Source organism: Balaenoptera physalus (genome assembly GCF_965194825.1).
Source record: "Balaenoptera physalus genome assembly, chromosome: 9".
Lineage (NCBI taxonomy): Eukaryota > Metazoa > Chordata > Mammalia > Artiodactyla > Balaenopteridae > Balaenoptera > Balaenoptera physalus.
Window position 1 is genome coordinate 91,146,561 of NC_138888.1, and position 15,437 is coordinate 91,161,997.

Here is a 15,437-nt window from a genome sequence, read left to right on the forward strand (position 1 = left end):
CCCCGTTGGCCCAGAGTCCTCGGCCGCTGCCTTTCCCCGCCCCCAAGGCCGGAGGGGTCAAGTTCCTTTAGGGTGCCAGGGAAAGACCACAGTTTAGGCGCTGCCACGCGAGACCTTCTGGGCAGACACCAGCCAATCCTCCACAGGCATACACGAGCCCCAGCCAATCAGCGCCCGCCTTATTCCTGGGTCCCGCCCGTGCCGGCCCTTCCTTCCTGCCCCAGTTCTAGAAGTCTGTAGACGCGGCGGCTGTTGCTGCAGCCGCTTCCGGAGCTGACCCGGGCCTGGGGACAGGCCTCCACTGGCGCCCTTCGTTTTCTTCTGCTGCCTTCACTGAGGATGAGTCCCTGCGCGACCGTGTGCCCACCCCGCGGAGACCACCGGAGGATTTTCATCTAGCGACTGGTGAGGGAGGGCTCGGTGCGGCCCGACCGTGCGGAACGGGCAGAGGCAACGGCGTCCCTTGAGTCGCGGGGCGACTGGACAGTGTTATTTTTCCGGAGGGTGACCGCGGGCGCCGGTGGCCCGGGTGGGCCGCGGGGAGGGGACTCAGCGGCGCCGAGGCTGCCGGGCTCCGCGAGAGGCGTTGCGGGGCCGGCTGCTTGGCCCGGGTCCCGGCGGCCGCCTCCTCGCCGCCGCCCGGAGCTAATGAATGGTCTGTGCGGGCGCCGCGCTACCTTGCGGTCCTGCCTGCCAAGCCCTCCAGCGACGTTGGCGCTGCTAGTTTCTGATAGTTGTCTCGTGTCACTTCCCCTGGAGCCTTGAATTTGAAGCCATTCCTCGAGGCGCCCACGTCTCTTATCCCTTTCGTGGCGTCACAGAAGTTTTAGTTGAGTCTGGGGAGGCTAACGATGAAGTTCAGTGTGAATCGACTGTTAAGTGAAAAGGGACCCGTTCTTTCTTGGGGGGATGGGGGACACAGGATAGAGGCCTTTTGTTCTTGTATCATGTTGCCGATTTCTAAAAAGTTTTTGTTCATCAGCGAAACAAGTAACCCAGGGTATCCGTGACTCTGGATTTCCAACGTAGGTAGTAAAACTTAAAGTGTGTTAGCCGGACGGGATATTTTTCAGGAAGCAGAGATTGATGTAGCACCTTTTTTTTTTTTTCTCATGCCTGGAAGTAGGGCGTTTGAAAGTCGAGATTTATCAGAAGTACTAAAAGAACGTGACTTTTATGAGTGGTAGTGTTTCTATGCCCATGATGTGCAAATTCACGTCCTTCCATAGCTCCTTGATCTTTTCACTGCCCTTTTTATTTTAAATTCCTTGATTTTTTTTAATAGGTTTTAGAAACTGATATAGGGCAGATAAGGGCAGAAAGAGATGTTTTCTAAAAAGAATTATAGTATAGATATTTGCCGAAAGTACGGATATTTAGTCAAAGCGGTTTACTTCAAGGAATTTAAAAAATGGTTCTTCCATTATTTAAAAATTTTTTAAAAAACTTGTGTCCAGGCAGACGTAGAGAATGGACTTGAGGACACGGGGAGGGGGAAGGGTAAGCTGGGACGAAGTGAGAGAGTGGCATGGACATGTATACACTACTAAATGTAAAATAGATAGCTAGTGGGAAGCAGCCGCATAGCACAGGGAGATCAGCTCGGTGCTTTTCGACCACCTAGAGGGGTGGGATAAGGAGGGTGGGAGGGAGATGCAAGAGGGAGGGCATATGGGGATATACATATGCACATATGTATGCATATAGCTGATTCACTTTGTTATACAGCAGAAACTAACACAACATTGTAAAGCAATTATACTCCAATAAAGATGTTAAAACAAAAAAACTTGTGTCCAGGGCTTTCAGCATGCTAAATTCTACATTATGCTTCGGAACCATGAAGTACAATAGACCATATTGCATAAGGAGCTCAGTGTTACTTAGTTAATTATTATAAATGATGTCAAAGTTAGTTTATTATCTTCTTTCTTTCTTTTTTTTTTTTTTTTTTTAAATCGTCTTTTGGCCATGGTATCTTAGTTCCCCCACCAGGGATCAAACTCACATCCCCTGCCGTGGAAGTGTGGAGTCTTAACCACTGGACTGCCAGGGAAGTCCCTTTATTATCGTTAATAGGGCAGTAATTCTTTTTTTTTTTTTTAATAAATTTTATTTTATTTTTGATTTTATTTTTGGCTGTGTTGGGTCTTAGTTGCTGCACGCGGGCTTTCTCTAGTTGTGGTGAGCGGGGGCTACTCTTCCTTGCGGTGCGCAGGCTTCTCATTGCAGTGGCTTCTCTTATTGTGGAGTACGGGCTCTAGGCGCACAGGCTTCAGTAGTTGTGGCACGTGGGCTCAGTAGTTGTGGCTCGCGGGCTCTAGAGCACAGGCTCAGTAGTTGTGGCTCACGGGCTTAGTTGCTCCACAGCATGTGGGATCTTCCTGGACCAGGGCTTGAACCCGTGTCCCCTGCATTGGCAGGCAGATTCTCAACCACTGCGCCACCAGGGAAGGCCCAAGGGCAGTAATTCTTTGCCACCTCCAGAGATGTGCTTGCCCCCTAAAATTTGGGGAATTGTTCAATTGTGAAACTGGGTTTTGCACTAGTAAAATATTGAAGTTTCTATCCTTTGTACCCAGAGAATAATTGAGAAAACAGAATAAAATAAAATACAATATTGATAAAGTTAAATTATTAATTTCCTAAAGTAGTAAGTCTTGATGTTTTAAAATTATGTGAACTATTTTCAGGGCTTACAGAAGGAATTTAAAATTTTAAAAATTCTCCAATTATGAGTCACTATAATTTGTAGCTTTGTGACAGTTAATATAGATATAAGTTTATAGGGAAGATATTTTGATTTTAGAGAACTCTTTAAAAATATAAGCCTACTTATTGAATACATATTATATTTTGTGAGAAATATGAGTAAGTATGGCATTCTCTTCCCTGCCTTAAGGAGCTTAGAATCTTTATGTGTAGTCAAGGTCCACACTTACAAGGCATGTTGTTATTATCATTTTGCAGAAGAAGAAATTGAGGATTAGGAAGATTAAGCTACTTGACCAAGGTTTTAGATAATAGAAACCCAATTCTTAGATTATAGGAACCCCATTCTTACTTAATACATACAGGGCAATACAGGCTGGAAAGAGGATTAAATTAGTTCATTTATGTAAAGCACTATGCTTGTCCATTTGAAAGTTCATAAGATGGTAGATGTAATGTTTGTAAGCCGTGGACAGGTCGGCAGCCCTGTAAAGGTTTGGGTAAAAACATTCCAAGCAGAAAGGGCTTTAATATAGTTATTCTATTTTTTGACCAATACATTATATCACTATGTTCCTTTTTCCTTCGTAACATTTCTTGGGTGCTTACATGTGCATGAATTGTCTCATTTATTTTTCAGAACAACTCAGGAGATAAATAGTTTTTATTCCCTTTTTACAAGTGAGAGAATTGAAGCTTAGGCAACTCTTATGTGCCCAGGGTCACTTAGTGGTTACTAGCTCAGTATTCTGAATTCACAGTCTGAACTTTGTGTGCTACGTGGTTGCCAAGTCTAGCTGGCATCCTCTTCCTGAGGTCACAAGGCTATTAACACATGAAATACAGATATTGGTTCATTTTGGTCTTGGATATGTGAGAGAATAGCATGATCAGGTTTGTGTTTTAGGAAGATAACTGAACTCTTCACCAAGGTTAAATAGGATTGTGAGCCATTGTTGAGGGCTCAACCTCTACTGGCTGGCACCTTTGTGGTGGACCAGTCTTCAAGGTTAACAATTGCCTGTGTAGCTAGCTACACTCTTCCAGCTCAGTTTCTCATCAACACTTCGTATTCATAACATATAAAGCAAAAATTTTCTCCTTTAATTTCTGTTTGTTCCTTTTGTTTCCAGTTTGTTTTATTTTTTTGATTTACAAAGTATTTACCCTTCACTCTTCTTCCTGGCTGCTCTATCTGTAGTCAAGCCAGAAACCTAGGAGTTGACCACATCTTGTCAACTCAAGGTCCTAAATATGTTTCTGAATTGCTCACTTTCTTTATCCCTGAAGAAAGGCACATAAGGCTGTCTATAATCTAGTTCATCCCTGTGTATATATTAGGCCTTATGTATTTCTGTCTTCTGAATTACTTAGAATTTTCAGAATGGACCAAGGTGATTTTAGTGTTTTATATTTACTGTTACTTCTGCCTCAAATGCCCACTGGCCCTGAACTTATCAGGCAGACACATACTCATCTCATCTCCTTTGGGGAATCTTCCCTTTATCCCTCTTGTTGACTCCCCATTCCTATGAGTCACTTGTTATATCTTTATCATAGGTTTTAATCATGATATATTTTTAGGACTTGATTTAATAAATATCATTCTCCTCTACTAGACTGTGCCCCACTGATGGTAGAGACTGCGTAATAGATAATAAATCTTGTTCAGTCAATACAGTTGTTAAATGAGCTATATTTTCACTTAAGTATTATCCATGAGTCTGTACTAGAATATCTAGAATATATAAGTCCTATGTATTTTTGTTTTCGCAGTACCTTATGACCTGCGGATGCACTGAAGAGGCAGCATTGTGTTGTAGAAATAGCTGGGACTTTACTGTGAAATAGATCTGTGTTTGAATTCTAACTCCTCTTTTACTGATAGTGTGATTTGGGCGGCTTACTTAACCTCTTTGATGTAAAATATCACATCATGTAAAATATTACATGCTTAATAAGTATTTCCTTTGCTTTCTTTGCCTTCAATAAGCATTTGTTGAAAGCATGAAAAAGATTAACACTAGGCATTGGGCCAGGAATTTAGGAAAGATGTGAAGGCAGGAGACGTATTTGAGGATTATGAGCACAGGTTAAAGTTAACATGAAGAGATTGAAATTATGCAGGGTGAGTATGAATTAGAGAGGAAAAGAAGACTGAAGTGGAACACTGAGAGAAGCCTAACATTTGAAGGTCAGGGGAAGGGAAAATGCCCTTGGAAGAAGTGGTAGGAGAGAGATCCCATGCGCAGATGCTTCATTGGTTACCTATGCTTTCAGTACTCCTTTTTAGATTCCTTACGAGAATGTCGTGGTCATGACTTGGAAGCAGGGAAGTCAAGTAACGTTACCAAAAGTATTTGGCAATTTGGAGGTCATTGGTAACCTTAGTATGTATGGTTTCATAGGAGAAGAATGCATGGAAACTAGTAGCAGAGACATTGAAGCCCAAACATGAACTTTGGAATAAAAATTTGTTATCTTTTTGTTACCGAAGAAATGATAGTAATAAAAGCTGCTATTTGTTGAATGTACATTTGTTAGCAGGTACCATGATAAGCAGCTTTATTTATCATTACGGTAACCCTTTGAGGTTGGTGGCATTGTCTCCATTTTCAGAAGAAGAAATGAAGGCTTGGAGAGATTATGTAATTTGTAGAGTTACATAATTGGTAACAGCTGGCATTGCTATATTTGAATCCAAATATGTAGGATTCTAAGAAATGCTAGCTCTTAGCTCTTAGTCACTTAGTCCCTTCCTAATTTATGTTCATAGTACTCTGTATGTGCCTCTCTCATTATATATTATAGTATAGTATCACTTTTGTTTATATTTAATATTCTTTTTTCCCTTTTAAGTGTTTAAATTATGTATAGTAACAAATTAGGGAATTCTTTTCTCTTGTATCTTAATTATTTCATGTAGGGTTTGGGTTATTCACATAAGTAGTTCCTTTCAGGTATTAGGAAGACACTGAAAACACAAAGATGGCAAAATTTTAGAGCCTCAAAGGGATGAAATTAACTACATGGGACTATTTTGCCATCTGTCCTGTTTTCCAGTTTAAACATTTTAAACTACTTGAGGCTTTGGTACTTTTTTCTCCATGTCAACTAACTACCAAACACTTTGTTTGCTTGTTTATATGTAGTCTAGCAGAAACAGAACTGGAGCTAGAAAGGACTAGGAGTTGTCTGGTTCTGTGCTATCATTTCCAGATGCGGAAATCAGAATAGTTAAGAACTAGTTAGGTTTAGGATTTCTGACTTAGTGTGGTTTGAAATGGGAGTGGAAAATACAGATTTGGAATGTTTATGTCTGGTGCACACAAATTTTTCCTATACATATATGTAAACTCAACTTGTGTCGCTCTAAATAGTTTTATAACCGTTTTTCCTCTGTAATTCAGATAAATACAGTAGTCTCTTGGTATCACTGGGGTATCATTGGTTCTAGGACCCCAACGGATACCAAAATCTACAGATGCTCAAGTCCCTTATATAAAATGGCATAGTATTTGTATATAACCTACATATATTCTCCAGTATACTTTAAATCATCTCTAGATTAATTAGAATATCTAAATACAGTGTCAGTGCTATGTAAATATGGTTGAACCTTGGACAACATGGGCTTGAAGAGCATGGGTCCACTTATACTCGGATTTTCATCAGTAAATGTGTACTGCAGTACTACAGGATCTGCCTTTGGTTGAAGTTGCAGATGTGGAACCGTGAATACGAGGAACCTACTATAGGGAAAGCCAGCTGTAAGAGGGTCATTGTGTTGTTCAAGGGTCAACTATAGTTGAAAATGCTATGTAAGTAGTTGGCCCGCATGAGGCACATTCAAGCTTTTCTTTTTGGAACTTTCTGGAATTTTAAAATATTTTCAATTCAAGCTTGGTTCAGTTCACCGTTGTGGAACATGCAGATATGGAGGGCCGACTGTATTTTTAAAATAAATTAAAATGAAAAAAAGTATTTTGCGGAACTTAATTTGATACCTTGGAGAAGAGAATTTATGTAGAATTTCTACTATAAAAGCTTTAAAATCTAGGCATTATAGATGGGTTGACTACTCATTTAAAATCCAGAGCACAAAAATATTGAAAGAAGAAGATAATTAGGAGATGATAAATAAAAAGATGATGGAGAAATGCTTAAAGTAGTCCACTCTAGATATAAAATTTCTAATATATTGGTGGTTAGTTTTCTAACAGGAAGTGAAGAAACTGAAGGCTAGTAGCTTTTCAAGTAGTTGACAATGATATTTCATTTCTCCAGATCTGAATGGGCAAAGCAGACACATTAGCATATTGGAAAAAAGCTAGAGGCTCATGTATGATGGTTGAGTTTTCTAGACTTTACTGTGGCCTCTCTAATCAATATATTAGCATTTATTTATATTTTTAAGATGTTTATTTTAAAATAGGTATACATACACATGGTAAAGCATTGAAAAGAGGTTACTAGTAGTAAAAAGTAAGTCTGCCTTCCATATCTGTCTCCAACCATTGGTGGTCTTCCCTAGAGCAACCACTATTACCATTTTCTTGTGTATTCTTCTAAACATCTTTCATGCATATTCAAGCATAAACATATACTTACATGTACATTTTCTCATACGTGGCATTACAGATACATCTGGTTTTAAGAGACATTTTACAATATATCTTGCAGATTATTTCATATTAGAAAATATATAGCTACTTTATTCTTTTTGATACATGAATAACCTTCTGTTGAATGGACATGCCATAACTATCTTTTAACTATTTAGGCTTTTTCCATGCAGTGATGCAATGAATGTTCTTGTACTATGTCATTTCACACATGGATATAGTTCTACAGGATAAATTCTTAGTAAAACTGAGTCAGAAGGAATGTGCATTTTACATTTTAGTAAATATTACTAAATTGCTGTCCATAAAGACTGTGCTGATTTATACTCACCAACAGTGGAGTAGAGTTTCTATTTCTTCACAACCTTGTCAATACATAGTAATAATCAACCTTTTTTTTTTTTTAACCTTTTTGATCTTTGTCATTCTGATAGATAAAAATGGTGTCTCATTATAGTTTTAATTTACATTTCTTTTGAATGATGTGAGCCTCTTTCTTTTTAAAAATCCATTTAAATCCACCCCCCCTCCTTTTTTTTTGAGAAATGTGGTCATATTCTTTGACTTTTATTCTGTTGGTCTCTTAATGATTTGTAGAGATGATATATTAAGGAAAAATTTTCTCCTTTTTTGTCTTTAAAATTTTTTATGTATGTTTTAAATACTTGTAGTGTTTAAATACATGTAGTCAAGCATACATCTTGGTAAAAGATTACTACTAATCACAAAGAACAGATATCTCGTGTTAATGATTTTAGTGTTTTCCTCTGTATGGGAAGGTGCAAGAATCTGGTCTTTTTACCTACCTAGGATCCTGTAGATCCAAAGCATAGAATGCTTCATCCTGTTTTTCCCATCCTGAATTTCCCTCAGGACGTACTGTCAGTGGGCCTCTGCAGTGCGTTGCAACTTAACCTTTTGTGTTACTGGATGATGAGCTACACTCTTCTTTAATGGCTGAAGCAGATGTACAGTGTGTGTTTGACAGGCCGTAAGACAGGCTGTTCTGGTTAGCGTAAAGTTCAAGCCAAGTCATGTATAAGCCAGAATGATGACTTCCCCATATCTCAGGATGTGAAAATTTTTTCTGTCAGTGGAAAGTTTGTTTGTTTTTAACATGGTTAGTTACATTTATTGATATTAGCAACAATAACAGAGCAGATAATGCAAAACTGTGGCTATCTGAAAAACAATGTCAAGGTGGCTTTGAAGTGCATTTCTTTTAAAAGTTACCTTTGAAATGGACAGGTGACTACAATTCCAGGGCTTGAAAAGCACTTCAAACACAGGAATAGCACAAAGTAATCTCTCTCTCTCTTCTCTCTCTCCTTTCCTCCCTTCCCCCACTCCTCCCTCTCTCTCTCTCTCTCTGTCTCTCTCATTTTCTCTCTCTCTCTCCTGTCAAATGACAAAATAAAAACAATTTAGTAACGACTTGGGTGTCCTTCGTTCAAGGGAAAACAACGCATGGATTGGGGGGGTGGGGAGTCAGTGCTCACTGGCAGTGAAGCAATCTTCCAAGGGATTTTGGGCAAGAGAGACTCACAGCATGTTAGAAGAGGCAACTCTGAAGCAGGGTGCGCTTGGCTAGGAGGTTGGGGATTTCCTAATAAGGCGTGCAGGTCCTGTTTTCTAGAGTGAGGTGAACTCGCTAAAGCGGAGTTGGAGGATTGATCGGTGTTAGGATTCCTTGACAGGTGTGTCCTGTAGGTGCAGACTGACAGGTTTAGATTTGTGAAGTGGGTGAGGCCACTGGGGTGGCCTCCATTTTGGGGTTCCTGATTAAATGCATTAACTTCATCACTCCACATATACATATCTATCTACTCGTGATGCCTGGATTCTGAAATAAAGTTTGAGTGAAGTCAAATAACTTAGACATACCTCAGATGTGAGAGCCCTTTGACCCTTCCAGTTACCTGTATGGTAACATTTGTAGAATCCGGGCGAACAGGCTGGAGGGTTGCTGCCAAGTGGATCCACTTCCCTTTCCTCCTCAACTTTCTCGGGTGGAGGTGGATGGAGCCACCTTTCAATCAGGCTTGTGGCCGAGCAGAACTAACCTCCCTTATCAAAACCGGGAGAGGAGGTCGAGCTTTTGTCAGTGAAGCTCCTAACTTTGCCACACATTCCATAGGGAGAAAATATCACAGGGAAGGGGGAGCAACTAACGTCAGATCCTATCAGTGAGAAGCTGGTAGGCTCATTTATTTGCTTGTTTGTTTTTGAAATAGGAATTAGGGGCACTTAAATATGGAGGTAATTGTATTGTAAAATACTTGAGCAAGAGATAGATTGTGTATTTTTTACTTTATCTTTCTCCTTCTCTTATAGGTCACACTTGCAATTATGGATATTTAAAAGGATCGGACAGTGTGGAGGGGGAGTTCCCCTCCTCCTCCCCCTTGGTGCTTGACTCCAGGAATAATTTATAAACTGTGGGAAGTCTTTTTTTAAATAAAGAACTTGTGTTTGATATAAACTTTATAGAGCTATTTATAATTTTTGGATTTAAGTGCCAAAATAAATTGTACAAATCTATATAGTTTTATACTGTTGCCATGAGGATTTAAATTATAATCCTAAACAGGCCATTTATTCTCTATAAATCTTTCTGAATAGCACCTTTGTGTCCTGGCTTTTTCATTTTTTAAAATTATCTGACTGTTCAGAAGAAGTAAGCTGTATAAAAACAATTAGGATGGATTCTTCCATCCCTGACTGCACATCAAAGTGTCGATCCCTGAAGCATGCTTTGGATGTCCTTTCTGTGGTGACAAAGGGGAGTGAAAACCAGATTAAGGCCTTTCTCTCCAGTCATTGTTACAATGCTGCAACTATCAAGGATGCCTTTGGCAGAAATGCCCTCCACCTTGTTTCCTCCTGTGGAAAGAAAGGAGTGTTAGATTGGCTTATTGAGAAAGGAGTGGATCCATTGGTGAAAGACAAGGAATCAGGATGGACAGCTTTACATAGAAGCGTTTTTTATGGACATATTGATTGTGTTTGGTCTCTATTGAAGGTAAGTGTCATTTGTTTATTTAAAACCATTTGGTCTGGCATGTGTTTTTCTTAATCTTTTTCATATACTCCACTTACTTTCCAAAAGAGATTTGAGTTCTTATCAATTGTTTGATATCTTTTACTATTATAACTCATCTTTAGAATTCAAGTCTCATATACCCTTTTAATTTAAACCTTTTATGTAAAATTTTAAACATATACCAAAGTTTACAATGTATCATGAACTTTTGGCCAATTTTGTGTTATGTATGTCTCCACTGACTTTCTCCACCCCATGTTATTTTGAAGTAAATCCCATTTTGTCATTTACTCAGTACTATATATCTTTTAGTATTTTTAAGAAATATAGTTTCCTTTTGTATAACTATATTATTATCTACTTTAAAAGGGCACTGGTTATTGAAATCACTTAGGGACTATGTTTTGAGTAGTGTGTTTATTTCTTGTTTGGCTAGGATTAAGTTTTTATAGTTCTTTAAAAAAATAATTAGAATCAGGGCTTCCCTGGTGGCACAGTGGTTAAGATTCCGCCTGCCAATGCAGGGGACACGGGTTTGAGCCCTGGTCCGGGAAGATCCCACATGCTGTGGAGCAACTAGGCCCGTGCGCCACAACTACTGAAGCCTGCGCGCCTAGAGCCCACGTGCCACAACTACTGAAGCCTGCAGGCCTAGAGCCCGTGCTCTGCAACGAGAGAAGCCGCCACAATGAGAAGCCAGCGCACCGCAACGAAGAGTAGCCCCCGCTCGCTGCAACTAGAGAAAGCCCGCGTGCAGCAATGCAGCCAAAAATAAAATAAATTTATTAAAAAAAAAAATCTACTTCTAAAAAAAATAATTAGAATCAGTTTATTTTAAATTTCCCATCAAGTAGATTAAATCTAGGTTTGTTGTACTGTTTAGCCAAATAATATGAAGTGTTTTGATATATACCCCATGGATGTCATTTCACTAATGAATGCAAATTAAAAACTGTTAGAAGTCATGAGTTTTAAATTGAACAATTAGCTTTTGTATAGGCATTTAGTCATGTTTGTGGAGGACCAGAGAAGAACAAAGCAGTTCCTGTCCTCAAGGCACTTGTGGTCACATTAAGGCATTAGGGAGCTTATCTTCAGTGTCTTTATCTTTGGTGTCTGTTTTTTGTTTTTGTTTTAAATTTTATTGATTGATTGATTGATTGATTGGCTGCCGTTGGGTGATTGTTTGCCTGCGGGCTTTCTCTAGTTGCAGTGAGTGGGCGCTACTCTTCATTGCGGTGCGCGGGCTTCTCATTGCGGTGGCTTCCCTTGTTGTGGATCACGGGCTCTAGGTGTGTGGGCTTCAGTAGTTGTGGCACGTGGGCTCAGTGGTTGTGGCTCACAGGCTCTAGAGCGCAGGCGCAGTAGCTGTGACGCACCGGCCTAGTTACTCCGTGGCATGTGGGATCTTCCCGGACCAGGGCTCGAACCCATGTCCCCTGCATTGGCAGGCAGACTCTTAACCACTGTGCCACCAGGGAAGTCCTGGTGTCTGTTTTTGACTTCAGAAAAATTGTTTACATACTGGTCTTTAGGTGGTAACATTTACTGATCAAAATAATTTTCAGTATGTGTTAATAGCAAAATATCCTTTTTTGGAGCTAAACTATCTAGGTTTACTACTTAACTGAGTCCTCTTGGATGAGTTACTAAATCTTGAACCTCAGTTTCATCTATAAAAAGAGGATAATAGTGGTACCTTCCTTATTTTTTTTCCCCCAGGGAGTTTCAGTGAAGAAAAACTTTTCTTAAGTTTATTAATAGTACTGTTAATTCCTCTTATATCTAAAACCTTTGGGTATCAGTTTAATTTCCTTATTGTAATCTCTTTTATAGGAAAAGCTAGGTTAGTAAGAGTTAAAGCATCTATCAGCTCTACTTCTACCCTTTCCCACCAGTTTCTGCTGGAAAATTGGATGACTGCCAATCCTTTCAAGCTTGAGAGTGTCCTTGGACTTTCTGCTGTCCTAGGAGTTGCCATTCCGGGTGTTAGGATTTGGGGCTTCAGTTTGAAATAGGTTCTGGTCTGAATTTTGGACCTTCCCTCCCTTTGGGTTTCATTTCCCTTTAGAAATCATCCTCGCCTCCTTGGCTAGAGAAGCCAGGAAATTGTGCCTTGGGCCGCCTTGCTCTTGGCTTGACTGTCTTATCGTCATCAGCGTCCTTCTGATCCATGATAGACACTTAACATGGATGCTTCCCACTGATAAAAATATTCCCACAGAAACCTCTTTCATCCATTTAGTGTTCGCATGTTGGTCTAAGCCATCTGCATTTTTTTAGCACAGACTTCTTTCCCCTTTTAACACTCCTTTAATTGGAAGGGCTGCAATGATAGGGGTGTTATGTCAGTTCCACTTCTGCTGATGGCGCTAGCATTTAAGGTGTTATGGACTAGCAAGAAGAGACTATACAGAAAAACGCATTTTAAATGAATTACATTTGATAAAAGCTTTATAGGTATGAAATTTTAAAATTAAGTGCTAAAATTGTACAATAAATAAACACCCATGCTATCAGTTCCCGATTGCCAAAGATGGAAAAACCTCAGCGGAAACTTCTTGTCTACCAAAAGCCAGAGTAGCAACAGCGTATCTTATGCAGGTTTTCATTACCTTCTTGATTCCATGACAGGAGGCATGTTTATGTTTGTAGGGTCCTGCTGTGTCTGTTACCTCTATACCATTTTTCTTTAATATTGGTGGTTTACTTATATTACTAACCTGGAAGAACTTGCTTTAGTTTTTCCCATTTGTAAATGGAAGAACTCACTGAATCATAAGATTGTGTGGATTAAGTGATATACTGTTTGTAAAGTATTTGGAATACATTTTTTTTTTTTAGTGCCTAATGTGTATTAGGCAGTGATCTAAGTGCTAGGGATATTGTAATGGGAAAAAAAAAGGATAGAATCCTTTTCTTTGCTTGTTTGTTAGTTTGTTTTTTGGTTATACTTAGATACTATTTAATAAGCTAATGAATTTACCTACTATTTTGGGGATAGGTAAAGAGTTGATCTTTTAATAAATGGGATAGACTAGACTACACACTGATCCTACTACCTTTAGAGTTTAAGGTGAGCATATTAGAAAGTGTCAGAGACCACCATATGTAGGGAGCTGTAAAGGCAAAAAAGTGTTCCTAGTCCTTTATGCAGTTGGGGCTACTTAGGATGATGCAACTGTATGTAGTCTTATTAGGGTCCAGTTGGTATATGTATAAAGTTGAGGACAAATTTATAAAACTGGTAAAGTAAACTCTCCAGGGATCTAAGTTTCTGGGATCCTGTTTGTCAGATTCGTAGCTTGGAACACTCTGCCCTGGAATCTACCCTTCTTACCCTTATGAAGGCCAAGCTCAGGTCTTCCCACATGGATTTATTATATCTAACTTTGAAAGTAGCAGGCAACATACACTTTTACATTTGTTAAGATCATAGATCACTTCTGAATTTTGTTTTATTTGTTAGCTCACTAACGAGTACTTTTGTTCATTGACAACCCGTGTGAAATCAAGTGTTATAACCATCTGGAACCATCTTGGTTTTAATTTATTAAAATCCATTGTTACGAGGTAAGAGGAGATTCTCTTTCTTAAGTAACCCCAAAAGAGTATTCCAACATGTTGTGGTTAGAGTTTAAAAACTTCATGGTTCGTCTCAACCTGTAATTGCCCAGGTAAACTGTGTGTGTAGATGGATGGGCAGTGATCACTCACACAAGTTAAAATTATTGTTGAATGCCTTATTAAACTATCAGCAAATATTAAACGTTATTTATGAAAAGGAGTACATTTTGTGTTTAAAAAACTGTATGTAATAATAATAATATGAATTGAACATTGCTCTATTTCTCCCCTCCTCCAGTATATTTTAAAAACAGTAAATATGGTGCTAGGGATAGGGTGTGCTAACTGCCTTAAATAAATGGGACAGAAAATGTTCTGTTTCATGTTTGAATTCTGGAGATATAAAACTACAGGTTACTTTAAATTCATTCTTAAAACACACACACACACGTGCATTCTCAGGTTTTTTTTTTTTTGATACAATCTAACTATAAGTGGTAAGAGACAGTGCTCTGAAAATTTAAGTAGAATATTTTAAGTGGAAAAATATAAAAATATGTATCACACAAGTAGAAATAAAAGAATATAATTGTCTTCATGTCAGTAATAGATGTAATAGAATTCAAGGCAAAAAGGTGGAGCATAGGTGATCACATTATATACAGTAAATCCTAAAAAACATATATATAAAAAGTAAAAAGTATTGTTTGCCATTGTGTAGAAATCTTTACAGCCCTTAGCTGGATGTGGAGTTTGGCTCTGTAAATACGAAAAAAAAAGCATGTGTGTGTACATACACATGTAGACCCAGACCAAAAGTTAGGGCCTTCTCAGTAACTGACCTGCCTTACTGTGGAAAGCTTTCATATCTAGTTCATTTTGATTTTTTTTTTCATTTTGATTTTAAATGTTATTTTATTTGTTCACGTTTTCTGGTTCTTCTTTATTCCCCCAAGAATTGGATATTCGATTTCTCTTAGTTTTCTTTTATGTGAGAAATAAATGTGTATGAGCATAGGAGATAATTGTTATTAAATGTTTATTTTTAATGTATTTATGGGTTTTATCATCTGACTTTTTGATAAATTACTGATTATAGGTAAATGATTAAAAATAAATACATATATATCTGTATATACACACACATATTTTTTCCTTTTTTTTTAGCGTGGTGTTAGTCTGTATATTCAAGATAAAGAAGGCTTGTCAGCTTTGGATCTTCTAATGAAGGATAGACCAGCTCATGTAGTATTCAGAAATACCGGTAAGAAAATTCCACAAATATATTCCATTAAGGTACAGCTTAGAAAATTTTAATGAAATTTTATTGTTATAGAAATACCTGAGAAAATTTGTGTGGATATCTGCAAAGAACTTTTATTCTGGTATATGTTGGTTGATAACTTTGGTTTTCTTTCAGAGCACTTTGGTTTATTTTACATTTTTCAGATTCAGTGTTCATTTCTGTGTATAAGAGTAAAAACACAGCC

The 15,437-nt window shown here is 38.5% G+C and overlaps 1 protein-coding gene across 8 annotated transcripts in view; it reads left to right on the forward strand.

The window, feature by feature from the left end:
* Window positions 1-200: 200 nt before the first annotated feature.
* Window positions 201-15,437, forward strand: part of IBTK (inhibitor of Bruton tyrosine kinase) — a 102,341-nt gene continuing 87,104 nt past the window's right edge. For 5 of the 8 annotated variants that reach the window (XM_082474143.1, XM_082474145.1, XM_082474148.1 and 2 more), the window contains exons 1-3: window positions 201-405; window positions 9,672-10,359; window positions 15,115-15,211. In XM_082474143.1, coding sequence (XP_082330269.1) covers window positions 10,039-10,359; window positions 15,115-15,211 — 418 coding nt within the window. In that variant the 5' untranslated portion in view covers window positions 201-405; window positions 9,672-10,038. Of the gene's footprint in view, window positions 406-9,165; window positions 9,535-9,671; window positions 10,360-15,114; window positions 15,212-15,437 lie in introns of those variants that run through there. The other 3 variants (XM_082474150.1, XM_082474144.1, XM_082474149.1) reach the window with 3 other exon arrangements.